A 22414-nucleotide genomic window follows, 5' to 3' on the forward strand; every position below is an offset into this window, starting at 1 on the left:
CATTACAGGATCTGCACCCTTTGGCAGGCAATGGCTATTTTGAAATAAAGTATCTGTGACAAGGGCACATTTAGCTTCATTCCCTTTGAAAACAACAGGAGATAATCATTTAGAAAGTAGGAAATTCTTGAAATTCTGTGTAACAGAACATTATTCATCACCCACTACTAAAGAAGAAACTCTCAGTTATGGAGAATAAAAAAATAAGAACACAGACATAAATCCTAAATACATTTCCGTTTCCCAGGATTGTAATGAGCTTTTACTATGTGAAAAGTTTGAAACTCTGCCTTACTTCATAATTAAGTCATTCATGAGCAAAATAAATAAATAAATAAATAAATATCTGGGTCTAACACAGAGTGCTAAATTTCTTAAAGGTTCAATTTTAATTTATTTTAGTTCAAACTAACTACTGTAACCTATTTACTTGTAAGTGATAAGAAAATTCATTCTATAATCAAATAAATGCTACAGTATCCTTCATGCACAACAAATTGTTTGCTTTAATTGCGAAATTAAACTCAGCCTCGACAACAGAATCATGACCTGTATTCCCATAATATAATGAATGCATCTGCAATGTGTAAAGGGGATCCCTGTGTTGCTGTTGTCCAACAAGAAACTTTTATGGAATTGATGGCATGTTAGGTCCTGATCCTGAAATATATTCCATGTTGGTGGACTCTGGATTTCGATGCGGTTCTTCACAGGCACAGAGGACTATCTGCCTGGAGCACACTGCAGGATCAGAGACTTATACTGGCTATCACTGCACAGTGCATATACTTTCTAGGGTGTAATTAAAATACTTGGCAACACTTATGAAGCTAATTTATTAATTACAACATTCTTCAGCTAGCTCAGATGAACTGATACTTTCAGCCTCAGAAACCAAGCCATGCCTCCTTATTTTGAAAAGCCAAAATAATTCTAACATCTGAAAAAGATGGTATTCTTCAAGAAACAGAGGAAATTAACACTCTCTGTAGGAATTACAAACAAGCTAGGGTAAGAGTGAGTGAGTGTGTATTAAAAGTGTCATTGATAGAAGTGAATGCTGGCACTTCACTCATTGCTATAGTGTTATTACAAACACACATTTGTGCAATAGGACAGGTAAGAAACTGTCTGAGAGAAAAAAAAATGCAGCATCTTTGTTTACTTAGGCTTGTGGTTTCTAAGTACCTATTATTTACTGTGTTCATTTCTTGACTCAAAGTGAAAATGGGAATTCACCTTTTCTCTTTTTTTTTCCTGTCCAATGTGCAGATGGGGCATATTTTTATTCACTCCATCAATCCCTGCCCCCTACGCACTAACTCACACACATACACCTAGCCAGTGGAAAAGAAAAAAGGGTTACTCATTAATCCATTCTACAAAGCTTTCCAAGCTGAAATGGGTGGGTTTTCATCTCCAGTAAGGATCAATAAATAGGTAGGTATGCAGTGTACCTGAGCACAGTTGAAGTGAAGCTTACTTCTTGGATATCATTTACTCTACTCTGGGCATATTTTAAAACTAAACCCATCAATATGGAGAGGATGATCACTTTCTGTCTGATTTTCTTCTGTTCCAGTATGCTGCTGAGTGCAGCTGCACCTACAGGGCTAAGATACAGGGAGCTTGTAAAGACAGTCACTCTATTAAAACAAAGTGTGAAAGTTAAGGTAAGCCTAATATTTGTGGCAATATTAAAATCGGTCTATAAAATTCTTCTCAGTATATATTGTTGAGAATAAACCTACTTGGAGAAATATTTAGATACTAAAAATACTAATTTTTTTATTCTAGGAAGTTGAACCTCTGCCTATATCAGAAGACACTGTGGTAAGATTTCTTTAACATTTCCTTCCAAATATACTGCATGTCTTTTCAACAGGTTCATTCTCATTAAAAATAACAACTGCATTTTTCTGAAACACATCTTGGTACATACACTAATTACTAGATTTTAAACTATTAAAACTAGATTAAAAAACAGAAAATACTTTAAATAGAAGTTGCTTATTATTTCTGTGTTCTAAATACCAGATTAATATTACAGTATGCTTTAGTACTCTTTTATTATTACTTGTACAATATGTATATTTCTAAAGCATCCATTGCAATAGTATCTGGATGTATTCCTTTTACTTGAAACTTAGTTCTAGTAGCACACATTCACACAACTGCTTGATAATCAATATTACTCTTCAAGGACTCAGTTCTGTAAAGATCCTAGACACCTTCAATTTACATCAGCTGCATTAGGAATTGAAAGTTCTCAGCACCTTGCAGAATCAGGAACTTGATAAAAAAGTCAAGTATCAAAAATGGAAATACAGGCCCTTGCAGAATTTTCTCATGATTAGTTCTACTGACTTTTGTGCAACTACTCATGTTTAAATAATTTTTTGAGTACCCCAGTAACTCAGCCAGAGATTAGGGGTCTCTTCTAGAAATGGGTGGGTGAGATTCTGTGGCTTGCTTTGTGAAGGAGGCCAGACTAGATGATCATGATGGTCCCTTCTCACCTTACAGTCTATGTGTATATGAGAAAGGACTACATTTCCAGGCAAAAAGAGAGGATAAAATTATTATAATCCATTGGACTAAATTTTCTTTATATTATGCCTTGCATTAATATAACAAAAGTAAGACATTGTGCAGTCTCATTTCAGTATGTATATTTACACTGTACAGTTCTGTGAACTGACATTATACACAAGAACAACATTTAAGTTAGTCAGAAAATGCCTGCACGCAGTAGAAAGTGTCACACTGCAGGACATGTAATAAAATTAAATGTAAATAAAAAATAAGTCTACACAACTCAAAAATTTTGAAGGGGAATGAAATCCATTTGTGCTGTCTTCTGACATTCATCAATGCAGAATTAAGTTCTAAACCCAACATGTATTTATTTAATTATACTATCAGCTGCGTTAGCTTTAACTAGAACATAAAAATGTAAGCAATAGCAAGTATTTCGGAAAACTTAAAACAATATTCTGACTAAGATATAAAAGATGATTATTAGGCCTGGTGATTCACCAAAGCATGCATAAATTGAATCACGATTTGTTTTCGGTTTTGTAAACGTACTGCCGAAGAAAATAGAGGAAAAACTCACCTTGTTTAGCACAGCTTTGGTTACACTCCTCATGGTCTTTAGTTGGTTTCTTTTTGTTACTTGCCAGAAAAGAAAAAAATGTATAAGCATGCAGAACCCACGCGGACTACTCTATGTCACTGCTGGGAATTCATGCAATGCAAAATCCTACTATATTTGAATTGTTGGGGATTTTTAAAATTTCTTTGAATGTCTAAATTTTCATGTCAAAGTGAAAAGAATTGTACGATTAGCTATATTGTTACTGAGATAAACCTGCCACTATCCCAGAAATGAAGCAACTACAGCTAGTGACTAATTGCTTAATCATAACTTTTTCAAAACAACGCTGTCAACCGAGCTCAGGAAGAGAGATGGCACTTCACTTACTACTCAAAAGGACAGTTCTAGGGTCTGATGCTACGAGAACTGAACATATCCGTTGATTTCATTAATCATAACACATGAAACATGTCACTGCCGCAAACCGTTAGTGCACAGATAAAGGTCTTAAAAGCAATCTTACTTCACTGTCAGTCAGGTTCTCAAATGCTAAGGATTGCACTGAATTCTTGTAGTTATGCAAGTGGTCTTTCATTGGTGGTAAACTTGTATTGATTGAATTACAAACTTTTCAAACAGTTTAGCCATAAAATTAAATGTGAGACAGTCAGGGGCACGTGAAGTGCAATTAACCTGAAATCAATGAAACTGTACATCCTTATATCAGGGCTGAATTTGCCCTTGTACACACAGGAAGAAGATTGCCTTATACATGACCCAAAATTCAGTGGTTTGTCACTGTCGGTTTTGACTTCCTTGGAGCTTCCTGTGAGTGGACTGAGTGTTAGCCCCAAATCAACCCCACACAATTCCTTGTGTGTTCACTATTTAAATGTTAAAACAGCAATGGGCGAGGACAAGTTTAAGAAATAAGACTACATCAACAGACAGAAGGAAATATACCGAAGTTGAGATGATAATCTTAAAATTGGTTCAACTGCAAAAAGGAATGTGGTCAGATCCTTAGCTAGTAACAATAGACATGATAACGCTACTGAACCCAAGTCTCAGAGGGGTAGCTGTGTTAGTCTGTATCTGAAAAAAGGAGAAGACCAGTGGAACCTTAAAGACTAACAGATTTATGTAGGCATATACATCTGTTAGTCTTTAAGGTGCCCCAGAACTCCTTGTTGTTTCTACTGCAACCAGTGGCACTACGCTGATTTGCACTAGTTGAGACTCTGGCACTATGGCTCCTAGCTCAGGAAGTGGAGATTCGTCAGGGCAAGCAGCAACATTATTCTGAGTCAGACGTAAAATACCCTTTACCCATTGCCGTAAAATACTTCTGATATGGCAACTTTACACATCTGCCTACCCGTTCTCAGAAATCACCAGCTTCCCATGACTTTGGACAAACTAACATCTATTAATTGTTATTCTCAGCTGTGCACGAACAGTCTGCAGGCAGAATCATATTGTTTCTTTGACTGTTAACAATTACCTGTAGATAGGCTAAGTCAGCAAAAAAAAAAAAAAAAAAAAAAAAAAGCTGTGCCTATGTGTTATATGAGAATTGCTGGTTTCTCAGCTCATCACAGATGAGACAGAAAATGTTTTCAGTTTCATCTGGAAAATTGAGCTCTTTAAAATGAATTTTTTTTCCAGTAAGTTAGACTGGTTACAGTAAGAAGCTTGAGACAAACATGAATATGTGGTTTTTAAGGAAAATATAATGCTATCTCTGACTGACAAAGGGTTTCTGTTAAAAAAATTTCTATAAGAAATACACAGTAAGAACATCATCTTGTCCTTGCGCGAAAAAAATTGCATCAACACTTGATATACCGGATGAGATGGAGTTTGGGTAGCAGTTGGTATGCAAAACAAATATGACGGTTTTATCTCTTTCTTGATGTGCATAAGCAACATTTCTCAGTTTTTTCTTCTTTGGAAAGTGCAAAGCAGGTTAGAAATTGGCTACAGTAAACAATGCTGTTCTCTCTCCACTGAGTAGTTAGTTTCACTAGTAGTTTCCACAGCTATGCAAAGGAAGGAAAATGATCACTGCACAGGATGAGAGATTCTGGATGGGTCAAAGTGTCATGCTACCAGTTTTAATACAATTACCACCGCAACATGAGTTAGGAGGAGGGGGCACTAGGCCATTTTTGCTCTGGGTATAAGAAGTGTGTAAAAGAAAATTTATGCCATGGGACAAAAATCCAAAAGAAAAATGAGATAATTTTCTTAAGAGTAGATACAATTGTTGCTTGATGATATATACTGTATGTCCTATGGTTTAAGGTGCATCTGAGTTTAAAAGTGAAATAGTAGCACTGTGATTTAATAGGATGAAATTAATCGGAGCCAGAATTCCCTGAATTCTTATCCCTTCTTTTCCCCAAACTCCCAGCAGTGCCCTTAAGGAGTGCACTTAATTTCTCCATCTCCATTTCCATCACCTTTTAAATGGGGATACTTAAGATTTGTACAGTGCTCTGAAAGTATAAATCTAATGTAAATTCTAAGTATTATTAAATGTGTTAAAAATAGAATAGAGGATCAAAATGTATACAAAATAAAACATTTCAGTGGGACATTCATTATCTGTGAGAAGAAAACATTTGAACTTAGGCCTGTCAAAAACAAAACCAAAAAACCAAAACCAAAACCGAAACAACAACAACAACAAAAAACCCAAGCGAAAAACAAAAACAAAAAAACAAAAGCAACAATTGAAATGTAGTAGGATTAATTTCTGGATTAAATTCTTGTTTTATGAATGTGTTGAGTAATGGCAAAAGAGATTTTAAGAATTGTCTATTTTAAAAATATATATTTAAAATTTGTCAAGGAGAAGCTAGAGAGTAAAGGATACAGCCTCTTTTATAGTGGATGTGTATAAATAAAAATAAAATAAACACACTTTAAACAAAAATATGAGTTAAAGCTCAGTGATTTGTTAGGAAAGAACAATGCATGTGCAATCAGAAAAATCAAGCAAATGTATAAAGCATTAGTTTACTTTCTAGAAATTTCTGGCAATTTAATTACTTGCAATATTTCTCTTTCAGAGTAAATGCCTCTCTTCTCCTATCAACTGCTTCCAGAAGGCAAGCTTACACTTGCAACCAGCAAACAAACAATCACAACATAATTTTCAATACATGATTAAGAAGTTGCAGAGACCAATCAATAATGACACCACTACTGATATGGTAAGACTGACATATTTGCTAACTTAATTGAACAATATTTTGAAGTTTACTGTACTCTAACTAAAGCTTGGTGAAAGAACAGATGCTTTTTTTTAAGTTATACTAAGAGTTAAAAATGTAAATATTTGTAATACTTCCATCTAGGATCACACTCATTCTGGTCCTACTAATCAACTGCTCATACATAGCTAAATAATGGGAAGTGTGAAATACGGAGGTCAAGTTGTCCTGATTAATGTAAGAATAGGAATCAATGGCTGTAGGTGCTACTTGACTGCCATTCCTTCACTTTGCTATTACCTAATCTTCCTGTACCTCAGTTTTCACATCTGTTAAAAGGAAACAAAACTACTTACCCACATTTAATGAATCACATATTTTCAATTTTCTCAAATTATTTCAAAGTATTTGTTATGACACATTTTTCAAATGCAACATGTCCGATAAAAAGCCCTTTTCTTTGTCTTCCAGAATTGTTCTCCATGTTACTCTTATGCTAAAGAAGCGCCCACAAAATTTTTGAATAGCTTTATATCACTGCTACAGGAGGTAAGCAACATTCATTATTATTCATCATACATTTCTGGCTTTGTCTTTCATTTTGTCTGGTTTTTAGACCATTTTGATATCTTTTATTTTAAATAATTGTTAATATTTTGTTTTTACAGCAAATCAAGGCTTAACGATTAGGACAGAATAGAAATGAAGACTACCGGACATCCTCTATTTAAAACTGACACTATATTATGTAAGACAACAATGAAAATGTAAATATTGTGAATTGAACATTATGTGGGGGATGCATTTGTGTTAGGCCTTCCTCAAAATGCTTAGATGAATTTGATAGTTACTGAGAGCTTATCTGAGTCACCCTTCATATTAGAAGTTAGGCTCAAAACGTTTCTGGAAAAGGTTCTCTCATGAGATTTCAAATATTTCCAAATTTTAGTTGGTTTAGAAATTCCATGGGTGTAAGCCTCGTTTTTTCTTCCAAATGAAATGAAGAAGCAGACTTATTTGAAACTTTAAAAAGAAAAAAGAAAAAAAAAGGCACAGCAGAAAAACTAATCAGAATTTCTGAAATCTCGCAAGAGTCTGATTCTGATGTTATCTGGACCAATTTGTTTATCTTCATTATCCCACACAATTTCATTTATGGATACAGTATTTGGAACATTTTATCAATCAAGTGCCAAAAATATTCCGTATTTTACTTTGATCAAAAGTACCTATTGAAATATGCATATTTCATAGAGACTAATGTTTTTGTACTCATCTTAAAATTACTGGAAATACATTTACAACCCTATTGAAAAATGACTGTAGAATTAGGTATTAGGAGAGAGGTAGCAAAGACACAAATGTATTTCTCTCACTGTCACAATAAGCTCTGGTAAAAAGAAATTGGTGAGCAAAGAATCTTCCAGTACTCCCACTTACAAGTGCCCTGCATCTTTCTGAAACGTGCATTATTTCAAATACATATATCAGAATAGGGAAAATGATTGTTAAACAAAAGGATAAAGTTGCCCTTGTGTCCTCACTGCTTTTTGACTGATGACATTTTAATTTGATGTAGATATTTTTGCTTTATTTCAGAAAACTTATGTTCTCTGAAGTAATTCCATCTTCTAAATCAGGGATTCAATTTAACTGCCTGAATATTAATATTAATATTCTAAAACTTAATGGTAGCTAATAACATTTAAATGCCCTTGATTATCCCTTTATTCCAGTCTCCATTAGCTTATCTATGCATGCACAAGTCCTTTAACTGACTTACTAGTAATCAATATGCTAAGGAATTGTGGAAGCTGAAAGATTTGCAACTATTACAGTTAAATACAATGAGGACAAATATTCTCCAGATAACTGGAAAATATTTAAGACAGTTATTAAATACCTAAATATCCACTGATATTTATTTTTTATTTTTAAAAGAAATTTAAGAGAATTTACTCATATTTTAGAGCTCCTCTAGTAACACTGTATTTCACCTGAAACAAGTTCTTCTTTTACTAAATTATACTAGGCTCAGAAATGAAGGCCAAAAAGCTGTCCATCAACATAAATCTCATTGATTTAAGGATGGGTTTAATATTCACTCAAAGTGTATAGTTAAAAAAATTGTAAATGCTTTTTCCAGTAATTTGCTGTGCGCTTTCAACTGTGCAATCAATACTCTAGAGCATCCCTACAAAATTCTACTTGCCGACTTTCATGGGGAGAATAATTTGTTTGGATGGGCCAGAAAAATAATGTATTTTCCATATTCATCAATAGTCAAGGTGAAATTGTGGGCAAATAGATTTTGTTCTTGGGCAGTACAATTTATGGCAGTTTTGCAAGACTGCTCTAGAGCAGAAATTTTTACCAGAATGTCATAAGCTAATCAGTGATTCCCGCCTGCAATGAAATAGGATATGTTCTTGTTATGTGGGAGAATGTGCAGGATGGTAAGCACTGTACCTGTATGTGCTTTGGATGAGTTGCTCCATTTTTCAAATTAAGTAGCTGACACAGTAGCTGAATTTAAATTGTACTTAATTTATTATAAAACATTTAAAAGGATATATTTTTATCACTTTATGATCCTTTTAAAAATATCTTAGTAAACTATAATAAAGGACACATTAAAAAAAGTAACTATTTACCACCTTGAAGAATTAATAAGCTACTGGGTAGTACTATCAAGAAATGCCTAGGAATAATGAGTTACTACATTATATACAATGAAACCTGATTTCAGGGTAAAATTCACTTCTGTGCAGTTCCAGCACAAGGACTATGAACTACTTAAATTATATTTAAAAGCCCTCAAAATAAACTGTAAGTAGAATTTAAGTGGCACATATGCCTCATGTGAACTACTTTACAAAGAATGAATTTCACTCTTAAAGAGAAGTTTCCACTATGTTTCCACCTCGCAGGCCAATGGTTAAGACGACTATTTAAAAAGCTTAAGTTGTGCACAATTTATTTTAAGAATCCTAGTTTTTGTAGCCTTTTACTTTGTGTCATTTATTTATTAAATACTCAGGCTTGTGCTCCCCATAAAAGTCATTGATGAAAGGGTCACAGAAGAAGTAGGGCAGGTTAATATACATTTACAATTCCCACCAGAATTTGTGAAATGGAGTATGCTAGACTAGGATGAATTATTTGAATCCTAAACTTGGAAGAACAAAACAACAAGGAGCAAATCAGTGTTCAGGATAAATGTGGGTTCTCTTTTCTGGCACTGTGAGCAGAAGAAAAAAAAGGAAGAAATCCCATGAAGAAGTTAAGATGTAGGAAGAGTTGATCTTCGAAGCTTCTGAGCTATGTAGCCAGTCTGAACAGAGTCACATTTATAAACTTAACTGTGTGTATATTAACAGCCTTTGCAGCACCATCTACTGCAAAGACAGGTTGAAAGTTCCTATAACTGAGTGCATACAGCAAGTCACAGAGGCTCATTACCTCCTAGGGAGGATTAACAACTTATTTATAATTTAGTAATAGGTGTCTTTTTCAGACACCTCTATGTGTTTTAGCATGGACTGTAACTCCTGTATAGCAGTTATGTTTTCAGAAGAGTTTCTATTTTTTATATCAATTGTCTGTTTTAATTTAATGATTATTTATTGCCTATTAATGAAAAGCTGATACTGAGAACTATGTTGTATATTTATATATCAAATCATCAAATTTATTTAAAAAGCATAACACATTAAATACTGCTAAGCTGATATACCTGCGTCTTGTCATCTACTAAAAACTTGTGGCATGTGTACATTACTTCCGTTGGTCAAGGTGAGGCATCTAATAGAGGCTGTTATTTAACTTATGTGGTCACAGGATTTACCATATTAGATTAGGACACTGATTTATCCAGCTGAGTATCATGCCTGAGTAAATGATCAGTACCCCATGCATTCAAGAAAAGAAAACCACCAACTTCCTCCATTTTACAGAATTAATTGTCCATTGCACACAGTAGGAGAAATGCCTTCCTCACCCTATCAGATAAGTTGTTCACGTATGCTCTGGTATATCAGATCTGTTGACTGCCAATACTACCATTGTTTTTTACATTCATAGCACTATGTACTTAGAGCATTTGACTCAATTTATTGCAGCAATGAAGCAGTGACACTAATCTGGCTCGAGGCACTGTTGTCTTTCAGATTAGCTAGGTGTTGATTTTCTAAAACAAAACAACTCTTACATGGCTTTTTTATCCATCATAAAAACCACCCAAAACTGAATGAGCTCTTAAGGCTTCATCTATTAACTTGGCATAACACTGTTGTCTACAAGGTTTCTTTTTGAATCTTTCTTTCTCCTCGTTATATTGGAGAGGATGAAAAGAAGATTAGGAAAAGGAAGGATTGTAAATGTAAGGTACCTCAGAGATTTAAAAAGTCTTGTGAAAACTGATCGGTCCCTCCTTTTTATCTTACTATGTAATGCAGTATTTTTTATTTCTTCTTAATTTAATCACACATCTAAAGATAAAGGAGGATAAAAAGGAGGGACTGATCAGTTTACACAGAGCCCCAACACAATAGCGAGAGAGGAGAAAGGATATGTCTCAACCTGGAACATGTCTGAAAGATCCATCCTCATGTTATAATACCTGAGAAGCATACACTAAATTAAATACAATTCAGAGGTAATAAAACAGATACGTGTGTATGTGCACACCCACACATGCAAATAGAGGTAGACACAAGCTGTGTTAAAATTATTTGTTGAGATTGCTTAATCAAGCACTCAAAAGCCAAGAAATGCCACATGGATGCCCGTGGAATCTGAATTCCATCCTGGGCACTGGAATGAAGCTGAGCACTGAAATAATAGTATGGGCCTCCGGGGAATTAACAACGATCGTAACACACACACACACACACACACACACACACACACACACACACACTGAACTGAGGTGGCATGAACAGAAAATTTGGCTTTGTAACCTAATTAATGTTTTTAATGTTTTTTAAAAAGGGTAATTTTCTAGTTTGGGTGGTTAGTTTTTGGGGAGCTGTTCATAAAGAAAAAGAAAAAACAGATCCTATGATGTGTGATTAACAATACCACACTTTGAATTATCAGTGTTTGAATCCTTAGCTTTCAGGACTGCAGCACAGAATGCTAACTCCTGTGCAACAGGGCTAACTATATTAATTGGTGGCAGGAGATGGCTGGTATCTTTGAGGGGGGAGATAAAAGCACAGAGTTGAAAGGGACTACTAGATGACCATTTAGTCTGACCTCCCTTCTATCACAGGCCACCAACACTACCTGAACACCAAACTCAATAATGCAAACAAGACTGAAGTATTTTTGCTCACAGGAGAGTAGACTACAGGTTGTACCTCCCTTCACCAGAACTCTCTGGTCCAGTAATATCCGTGGTTCAGCAGGACTACAGCTGATCTTGGACCAGAGACCAACCTGTATTATGTGCCACAGAGAACTTAGGCCAGAGGGCAGGAGCATGGCAAGGGGGAGGGGACAACTCAGCTGGAAGCTGTGTGTTGAGGGGGCGGAGCGGCGCCACAGCAGGGAAATCAGGTCCCAGCAGCTGGCCAGTAGCACGGGAGTAGCAGCAGCCACGCATCTCCGGCCCCAGCAGCAGCCAGGGAATTCCAGTCCTGGATGCACAGCTCCAGCCCTGGCAGCGGTGGGGCCAGTGGGAGCTGGTGTGTTCCAGCCCAGGGAGCGATGGCTGGTCACGCAGCAGCAGGGCAGGCTGGAGCCGTAGCAGGGAGAGAGAGTTAGGGGGAGGAGGAGAAGGGGGACAGCATTTTAGCACAGGCCAGGAGAGGAGTGACCTCCTCTGGTCCAGCAAATCCGCTTTATCAGGACCGGTCAGGTTGCGAGGGTGCCAGACCAGGGAAATCCAACCTGTATTATGTGCCACAGAGAATAAGAGGGCAAAAGTTGCATCCATGGCTGAGGCCCTCACAACAGCAGGGAAATGGTTAAGTGAGACATACCCATACAATCCTGATGATAACCCACGCACACTCTGCCGAGGAAACGGAAAAACCTCAGTGTCCAATCTACTCTGGAGCAGAATTATTTCCTAGCTCCACAGAGGTAATCATAGAGCTCCTGAGAATGTGAGCAAGATGAACAACTGAGTCCAGGGGAGAGGGCGGTGAAGAATTCAGCCTGGCCTACCTCTATCCTCCTCACTTCAGGGGGCTCCTGTCCCACATTAAGTTATAGGGGAAAAGGTATGTCTGAGATGGGCTCCTGGAGTCATGTTCACATTCCACAGGGCAGTTAGAGAGTCTGGGTTGGCTCTGACTTTTGCTCTGATGCCTACCAAAAAGTTGACTGCAATTACTATGCTGCTGTGCTCAGATCACTACCTATTACACTGACCCATACTGTCGCATTTTTTCCTAGTCTACCACCATCTGCCTATATCCATTTCATATCTTATACTTAGATTGGGAGCTCCCTGGGGCAGGGACCAGCTTCGTGTTTTTATTGTGCCTAGCATAATGGAGTCTTGGGCCATAACTGGAGCCCACATTAGGGATCTAAGCAGCTAATCGAGTGACTATTTGACTAGTTGCTTCCCCCTCCCCGCCCCCATGTGTTGCCTTTACCAGACGCAGGAAGGGGGCAAGCAGGAGCTGGTGCTGAGGGGAGCCGGCTTAAATGCCAGTTCCCCCCAGCACTGTGTCCGTGGAGGGGTAGGGGAGGCAGAGGCAGCAGGCGACTGGCTTTGAGATGGGAATCAGGTGTCCCAGCTTGTGTCTGGTCCCAGATGCTGCACCTCTGCCTTTAAAAAGAACCTGGCAGCTCTTACTACATTTTCAAGGCAGAGCTGCAGTGGGGCTAGTTTTGTTTAATTAGCTGATTAAACAAAATTTAACATCCCTAGCCCACAAGGTGTATGGTAATACAAATATTAATGTATTAATGGTGACTGGGATCACTGGGGCCAGATTCTGGAGGTTTAACAGAAGTGAAGAGCCCTGTCTGACTCTCTCTCTGCTCCTGGCCCATGTAATACACTGGGGCCATATAGGGAGGAGTAGCCTATGACAGCTGCTGTAGTAGCTTCCAGCTGCTCCCAGTGCAGTGCTATGACCAAGCTCAGAATGTTCTTAATGTATTCTTTGGACTTACTGCCAAAATTTTGCTGAGTAATAGAAAAGAGAAAAGAAAATGGCAACACTTAACAGTTTGTGTCTTGGAAAATACTGAACAAAAGGGACAAAGGAAAGACAATTCTGCAGCCTGGAGGCATACTGCTTGCTGAATATTGAAGACCTGCTGTAAGCAAGTGAGTCAGTCTCTCAGTGAAGATTGCATGAATCTTTTCTTTTGTTAGGTAGCCTAGATGTAGTGACTGCAGGCAGTTGCCCATTTCAAATAACATCACATCATGGGAGACCACGATCGTGATCGTACATAGTCTACAAGATGATGATGGAGAAAGAAATGAGAAAATTCAAAAAGCAATGTGATACTAAAAAGAATTCTTATAGGACATTTGAGGATTGAGACATGTTAATACTAAGTAGGAGTATTTTGGCAAGTATTTTCCAGAGAGAAACAGGCTGCCTTTTCCTCACAATTAAATTGGTGGTAATACCATTGAAGTCAATGGAGTTATACTGTAGTAAAACTGGTGTAAGTGTAAGGAGAAACAAGAAAAATGTGTAAATGCCATATAGCAGCATCTGCAGCACTGAAATTTGCAAAAGGAGACACGCATCATGTAATGGGCTGGCAGTCGTCATTCACAAGGGCCCCTTTGTCTAACTGTATGTGCCTGCACTTTCTGAGTTGTCGTGAGTCTTCAGCTACTTGGCAGTCTGTATGAGAAATAAAAAGCAAAACTCTTCCAGGGTACAAGTCCAGCAGGGGCTTCTTGCAGTGCCCTCTGTTACGTCCTTTATTTGAATGGTTATCACTCATCTCACCCCTCTATCAGGGCCTGATGCAGTACAGGCAGTCCTCGAGTTACGCGGATCCGACTTATGTTGGATCCGCACTTACGAACGGGGCTTTTCTCGCCCCGGAACTCGCGGCTGGCGGGACCACCCAGACACACAGTGGCCCCGCCACCATGTCCTCCGGGGCGAGAAAAGCTGCTCCGGGTGTCCCTGGTCTGCTGGGGGGGGGGGGTCCCCAGAAGACCAGGGACACCCTGAGCAAAGATGCAGAGGCGGCGGGGTCCTGCGCCTCCAGGGCTTTGCTCCTGAGCAAAGCCGCAGAGGCGCGGGACCCCGCCACCTCCGCGGCTTTGCTCCGGGTGTCCCTGGTCTGCTCGGGGTGTCCCTGGTCTGCTGGGAGGGGTCCCCAGCAGACCAGGGACACCCCAAGCAAAGCCTTGGAGGCGGCGGGGTCCAGCGCCTCCAAGGCTTTGCTCCGGAGCAAAGCCTTGGAGGCGCAGGGTCCCGTTGCCTCTGCAGCTTTGCTTGGGGTGTCCCTGGTCTGCTGGGGACCCCTCCCAGCAGACCAGGGACACCCGGAGCAAAGCTGCAGAGGCACGGGACCCCCCCGCCTCTGCGGCTTTCCTCTGGGTGTCCCTGGTCTGCTGGGGACCCCCCCCAGCGGGGACCCTTCCCAGCGGACCAGGGACACCCGGAGCAAAGCCTTGGAGGCGCGGGACCCCGCCGCCTCCGTGGCTTTGCTCCGGGTCTCCCTGGTCTGCTGGGTGGGGAGTGGGGAGGGGCCCAGCTAGTGCACCCCCCCCAGCAGGCCAGGCTTTTGTTGTGGACGCCTGGGGTAGAGCAGCTGGAGTGCTGCCGGGTTGGTCCTGGGGGGACCTACCCGGCAGCGCTCCAGCTATTATGTCCCAGGCTCCAGATTCAGCTGATCAGTCGCTGATTCCAGGAAGCTGGGGGCAGAGCAACTCTGCCTCAGGCTTCCTGTAGTCAGCCCTGGTCAGTTTCAGCAGCAGCGGCTGAATCTGGAGCCAGTTCCGAGTTACGTACAAATTCAACTTAAGAACAAACCTATAGTCCCTATCTTGTATGTAACCCGGGGACTGCCTGTACTCTGATTCAAATAGTCTCTCATCTTCTTCTGGGTTCTCTCAAAGGGTTCCTGCTCTGCTACATAGGGAAGTCCCAGACCTTCCTCCCTGTAGGTAAGGTCTTCACCTTCTCGGGGCTTTTCCAGCCCCAGCTTTTCTGCTAGGCTACTAAAAGTGTTCAGTTTGTAGGGATAACATATTAATGTATTAAAAATGTGATTCCCCCAAATGGAAGTGACTCCCCATAATTTGTTCCCCACAATTTAAAGTGTTTAGATTTATTATTAATTCTTCTTCTTCTTCTTCTACTTCTTCTTAGTTTGTTAAATGTTTAGATTTATTATTATTATTGCCCCTTTAGAATATAATGTATTAGGTCATGTAACTTAGAACTGTTAAGAATATAATCAAGGGGCTGCTTGAAATTGACATTGCAGAGATACATTGTAAGGATGCATTGTCAAGCCACTAACTCTGCTATGGGAGCCAAGCCCTGTAATTGACTAAGGGCATTGTTACTTAATTGACGCCTGGTCTCTTTAAAACATTGTAACTTTATTCAGCACTCAGAGAATGTTTTAAGCAATACCACACAGAAACTTTCTGTAACTACAACTTTTATTATTATACAAAATACTGTATGAATGTATGAGAGAGTGCTTGGATGATGAATGAATGGCTCTGAGAGGTGCCAGCCTGAGAATACAGCAACAAAGGGCTGAAGAAGGCGTCAGGTGCCAGTGCAACTAAAAGGTGTCAAGTGGAGAAACTGGAGGTCCACCCGATGAGATCACTGATGAGCACCTGGCAGCCACCCTGGAGACATCAGCATGATACAGCAATTTCCATAGACTGGCATAGGAAAAAATTCCTATAAGAACTGGACTAAAAAACTATGGAATCAGAGTCCAAGGTTCTGCTGCCAGCCTACCAGGAGCTTCAGATGCGCATCTGATCAGGACTTCGCTCCCCACTACCATCACTTGTGTACAGAGTACCTGGCCAGTATCCTGTCACAAGCAACTTCCAGGCTGGTAACTATACACAGAACTTGAATGAATGGATGTATGAATAAATGGTTATATCTATATATATATACACAAGTGTATAAGGGTTAAGTAGTGTTAGGAATAAGTAGTTAAACAACGTTGTTTGCTTCTATCTTTTCTTTATTTTTTTATTATTATCTTTACAATAAATGTGGCTTTTTGCCTTATCCCCCTCATAAGATCCTGCTTGCTTTTATTTGGTACAACAAGTTCCCTTTTCTGGGGTGAATCAAAAGTCAAGGCCACTTTTCCAGTGGCTAATGGGGGCAGGAGAGATGCAAGCCCAGGGACCCTTTGGACAGATGCCCTCCACGACACCCGTTTATATAAACTGCATCACTACTACAATTCCCTGGACTACTTTCCCATAGCCCCAGCACACTCTTCACACTTACCTCAGAGCCTCATCGTGATTGAGTCCTAGCAGCCAACCCGGAGCTCCTTCTTGCTTCCATCCAGTATCTGCCAGCACTACTCTGTCCGAGGTCCTGTAGTCTTCAGCCAGCTAGGTACATTGTCCATGGTCCACCAGTTCCATCAAGCAACTGCATTCACAGTGGCCTTGTAGCTCCTTTTATACTACCCTGCTGGTTCCTGAATGGTTGCTCCCTGTAGTCACTTTTATTTGGCTATATCCCAGTCAGTCATTCTGGGCATCTTGGAGAACCTACTCCACTGCCCTTTTCTGGGACAGAGCGTGGCAGGGCTGCAAGGCGTCTCAGGGCCTACTCCACCACATTACACATCGCCTGACAACAATAAGTTCTGGCTGCAGATTGCTTCACAAGCAGCAGGAGACTCGTGGTGAACCAATAGTACTGCTTTAATTCTAGACTCCAAAAGTCTTATCACGATCAGTCACCTAGTATCAATCCAAGTAGGGATCTTATACATCTGAAGAGGGAAGGGAAACAAAACAAAACAAATGGGCTACAATTCATAAGGAAAAAATTCCATACATTTTCACAATACTATAAATTGAAAGTTTAGTTATGTTCAGGAATGGGAATGTGTTAAAATGACACCTTATCAGTTAATACATCTATTCGCTATACGTGTTAAGTCTTATCTGTTAAGTGGCAAAAATAAGGGATTATTACTTTTTCCTTCTGTTATCACAGAAGAGCCAACAGAGTTACGAAAATGTGCTGAATTCTTTTCTGGAGCTCACACATTCACAGGATTATTAAGTAAGTCCCAGATGCAATGATTGTTATTGATCATGTCAAAGTCAGAAAAAACACAGTCCTACTTGAAAATTGCAATGGTAAATTAAGGGGGGAAATCGTTTACCATGTTAACTGAAAGATTTGCTATAAAGTATAGATGGGGGTAAATTAGAAAATTCAGATCGATTTTGATGTCCCAAAAATTTGGAATGCTCAGATCTGAGATTTAGACTTGGCCAAATATACAGTTGGATCCAACTGTGAAATTCTGATCCAGATCTTAGTTCATATTCTGAATCTACTTAACCTTGAAGAACATTTTGCTCAAGGCTTTTTGTTTGGGACCACACTGACTTCCATGTTCAATGAAAGACAGTAAAGATGGTTACTATCACTTTCCAGAGTATAATTGCACTTTAAATACACTGCCATGCCAAAAACTAATGACCTCTCTGCAAAGACTGTATCAGCTGTTAAAAAAGCCTTCGTGGAAGTTCTGGTTGATAAATAGGTTTTAAAACTACAGAAGACACAAGATTGTGTAGCTATAATGTGATATATGTAGCATAAGAGAGGAAGAATGTATATCTATTATATTTAAACAAAAGCATCGCATTTCATTTGACAATTTACATTGTGATGTTACCCACAATATGCTAGACATTATCCAAATTCAGAGGAAAACAATCCTTACTCCTTGTCTGCTCCAAATCAGCAAGGTACTTAAGCGCATATCTAACTTTAAAGACAGAAGTAGCCTCATCACATGCATAGTCACTGGAACTACTCGTGCTTAAAAGGTCATCATCTACATAAGTACTTTTCTGAATCTGGGTCTTAATAATTAGGGATGATTGAACTGTTTGGATTAATCACCATATTCAGATCTGATGAAATGAAGAGTGTTTTCCCAATAGACACAGAGCTATAATTTTGTGTTATGAATAAATATTATCATGTTATTTTGCATCCAAAAGCAACCAGTCATGAATAGCGCTGCATTATACAACTCATATTCCTGTAGTGCTGGTGACAATATAGGATTGGTCCAAAAAACCCTCTGCAGTCCATAAGCCTTTCCTGAGTAGTATAAGATAGGTAGGATGAGACTAGGGATAACATTTTCAAGAGTGCCTGAGTGACTTTGAGGCCCAGTTCCAGTTTCAAAATTGATTTTTCAAAACTGAGGCATTTTTAAAAATTTTACACTTGGTTTTGCTATGCCAATTTGTCACACTCACATCAACGTTAGTTCACTCACACGATGGTAGAAGAGAAATCGTTGAAACCTACAGACAGTAAAATACTCTTACCTGGTAAAATTTACCTAAAATCCTTACTCTTACCTAATTTACTCTTACCTAAACTTCTGATATCAGAAAAAAAAATTGGGCTATGTTGGTAAATTGTAGAAGGCTCAGAGAAGAGCCATGAGAATGACTGAAGGATTGGAAAACATGTCTATCACACTAGACTGAAGGATCTCAATCTACTTAATTTAAGAAAAGATTGAGGGGTGACATACTCATACTTTATGAGTACCTAAATCTACTCAACAAATATTTGTAATGGGCTTTTCAATGTGGCAGAGTAAAGCTTGAAAAGGGATGAATTCAGACCAGAAAAAACACAATTTATCAGTGAGGTTAATTAACAATTGGAAGAACTTGCAAAGGATCATGGTGGACTTTTCATCACTGACAACTATTAAAATCAACATATTTTTACAAATATATGCTCTAGTTTAAACAATAATAATTATGAGGACGTTCTAAGGCTTGCGTTATGTAGAAGGTCAGACTAGGTGATCACAGTGGACCTTTTGACCTTAGAATCTATGATGTCATTAAGCAGGGTTCTTAAAGACAGTCTTAGTGCAACTTTATTCTCACATTTGAATGGACAGGTTTTTGAACAATGATGAATATTTGATAATTTGATAAAACATTGATAATTTTTTAAAGCTACCAAAGTTATACTTATAAAATCCATCATGTGATCTTGTACACCAGATTTAATAGCAATCAAGAAAATAACTGTTCCCAAAAATAAATGTTTTTAATGTTTTTTATGTGAGCAGTCATGCGGTAAGTTTTAAAACAGACAGAGACTGAAGCATCATTTCAGACCTTCAAAATGTTGTTTTTGCCTTTGTCAATTATTTGACTTTTTACACCCAAAATAAATTATTTCCTTAGTCTGTTGATCATTCAGGATTGTGATATGGAAGAATTCTTAAAGAAGGCTCGCTGCAACATTTTAGTCTTACGATTATTTATAAAAATGCCAGATATACTCTCCATAATTCTAATGCACATAATGAATCAAAATGGCACTCATATTACTTTAATGAAAGACCCCTTTTATTTCAAACCACTGACCCCTGCATCCACCTTCAATGAATTATTTGAGCAACAGCATGGCTTGTTGACATCCTGTTGTCTCCCTGTCATCAGAATAGTGAATGGGGACAGGCAGCATCAGGAATATTACAATATCCAACAATAAATGAAAGAATAACTTGTAGAAAGTTTAAAAGTAGCAGCCACTTATATGCCATGAAATTTACATTTTAGAAATAGAATTCCCTTCATAAAAAGGAAAATATGCTGTGCAGTTTGTTTAATACTTTGTGATGAGTATAAATAAGAAGCAGCCATCAAACTGACAGAATTGAAAAGAAATGTTAATCCTCTCCCCGCCAAAAAAGCACAGAGTCTGAACATCCTGAAATTCTGGGCACCCAAAAACTAAAAGAACAAAAACGATAAAAGGCTTAGAAAACCTGAAAGATCAAAAGAAATGGGCATGTTTAGTCTTGAGAAAAGAAAACTCGGTGAGACAAGATAACAGTTTTTATATATGTAAATGGATGTTATAAAGATAACTGCAATCAATTGTTCTTCATGTCCATAGAAGGTGAGACAAGAAGTAACGGACTTAATCTACACCAAGGAAGATTTATGTTAGATATTAGCAATTTTTTTGTAATAATGTTAGGTAAGGTCTGGAATAGGCTTCTAAGGGAGTTTATGGAATCTCTATCATTGAAGGTTTTAAACAACAGATTGGATAAACACCTGCCAGATTCAAAGATGGTTTAGGTTCATTTGGTCTTCCCTCAGTGAAAGGAACTTAACTTGAGTTCTTCAGTTCACTTCCATCCCTACATTTCTATTATTCTGTTAGTTTTGATGGCCTTCTTTCTCTACAAAAAAGAGCTCAAGTTCATTGCCAAGTTGCTGTAACATTGCAACCATCTGAGAAAGTAACCATAACTATGCTGCTTAGTTTGTCTGGGCTGTCACTATTGGCTCTTTTCCTATACAGGCAGTCCCCGGGTTACGTACAAGATAGGGACTATAGGTTTGTTCTTAAGTTGAATTTGTATGCAAGTCGGAACTGGCTCCAGATTCAGCTGCTGCCACTGAAACTGACCAGGGGCTGACTACAGGAAGCCGGAGGCAGAGTTGCTCTGCCCCCAGCTTCCTGGAATCAGCCTGATCAGTTTCAACAGCTGCTGAATCTGGAGCCTGGGACAGAACAGCTGGGGCGCTGTCGGGTAGGTTCCCACAGGACCAACCCAGCAGCACCCCAGCTGCTCTACCCGAAGCGTTCCGCAACAAAAGCCTGATCTGCTGGGGGGGGGGGTGCACTAGCTGCGCCCCCTCCCCCCCAGGCAGACCAGGGAGACCCGAGCAAAGCCGCACAGGCGGAGGGACCCCGCCGCCCATGTGGCTTTGCTCCTGTCTCCCTGGTCTGCTGGGGGGGTCCAGCAAAGCCGCTGGACCCCCCCAGCATACCAGGGACACCCGAGCAAAGCCGCCCACGCGGCGGAAGTCCTGCCGCCTGGGCGGCTTTGCTCCCGGGCAAACGAGCAAAGCCTCCCAGGTGGCGGCTTTGCTCGGGTGTCCCTGGTCTGCTGGGGGGGGGGAGGGGTGGGTCCAGAAGCTTTGTTGGACCCCCCCAGCAGACCAGGGAGACCGGGAGAAGCTTTTCTCGCCCCGGAGGACACGGGTGGCGACCCGCCACCTGTGAGCTCCGGGGCGAGAAAAGTCCCGTTCCTAAGTGCGGATCCGACATAAGTCGGATCCGGGTAAGTCAGGGACTGCCTGTAGTCTCTAAATTCATGCCTATTTGTTTCCATTTCCTACTTATTTTCTCAGACATTTTCTCTTTTACGTTTTCTTTCTTCTTCTCCTGTTTGCCCATAGCTTTTTTTCCCTCTTCCCTCTACTTTTCTGTCTCTCCAGTTCAACATCCTTCCTGCATCTTTTTCCCTCCATTTTCCTTGCCCATTCTTAATTCTCTACTTCTTCCACCCATTATCATCATCCTCCTTTTCTGATTTCTTTCTTTCTCCTCCATTCCCTCCCTCATTTCCTTCATTCTGACCATTTACCCTGGGTTTTCTTCATCTTCCTTTCTGTTTTCTACGCTACCAGATTCTATATAAAAAGCCCCATTGAATCTGGATGTTTCTGCTAAAATGGAGTAAAATAGTTAGTAAACACGTTACCATGCAAAATCAGGCTTCAATATTAATGTCCTCATTCAGCTCAAATGTATACACTGTACTTAGATTTACTAGGAAAAATTCACATTAGAATAAATTTGCCAGTGTTTCACTCAGGGTACGTCTAGACTACAGGGTTTTGTCGACAAAACTGCTGAGTTCTCAGCGGTAGTGTAGACGCAGGTATAATTTTATCGACAAAAGTCCACTTTTGTCGACAAAACTCAGTAGTCTAGACACACCCTCAGTCTCTCTCCAGACAGAACTGCATTTGGTAACATGCAGAAGACTTTGCTAGGAGTCCTGCCACAGGAGTCCATCTGGACTGGTGGCAAGGTGGTTGGTGTACCAGCAGGCTCCAGTC

At 39.5% G+C, this 22414-nt stretch overlaps 1 protein-coding gene and 1 long non-coding RNA gene across 2 annotated transcripts in view; one reads left to right on the forward strand and one right to left on the reverse strand.

Annotated features, from left to right (window-relative positions):
* Positions 1 to 22414, reverse strand: part of LOC112546211 (uncharacterized) — a 101778-nt gene that overhangs the window by 15217 nt on the left and 64147 nt on the right. The window contains exon 4 of the long non-coding RNA XR_003089851.3: positions 16761 to 17259. This is a non-coding gene — a long non-coding RNA (uncharacterized LOC112546211). The remainder of the gene's footprint in view (positions 1 to 16760; positions 17260 to 22414) is intronic.
* LOC142829574 (interleukin-21-like) lies at positions 1374 to 7004 on the forward strand. Its single transcript, XM_075929845.2, has 5 exons — positions 1374 to 1673; positions 1798 to 1833; positions 6178 to 6321; positions 6793 to 6870; positions 6990 to 7004. The coding sequence occupies exons 1-5, from the start codon at positions 1539 to 1541 to the stop codon at positions 7002 to 7004; spliced, it is 408 nt and encodes a 135-aa protein (XP_075785960.1). The 5' UTR covers positions 1374 to 1538.

The sequence above is a fragment of the Pelodiscus sinensis genome, chromosome 4 (assembly GCF_052426305.1).
Source record: "Pelodiscus sinensis isolate ZL-2025 chromosome 4, ASM5242630v1, whole genome shotgun sequence".
Classification (NCBI taxonomy): Eukaryota; Metazoa; Chordata; order Testudines; family Trionychidae; genus Pelodiscus; species Pelodiscus sinensis.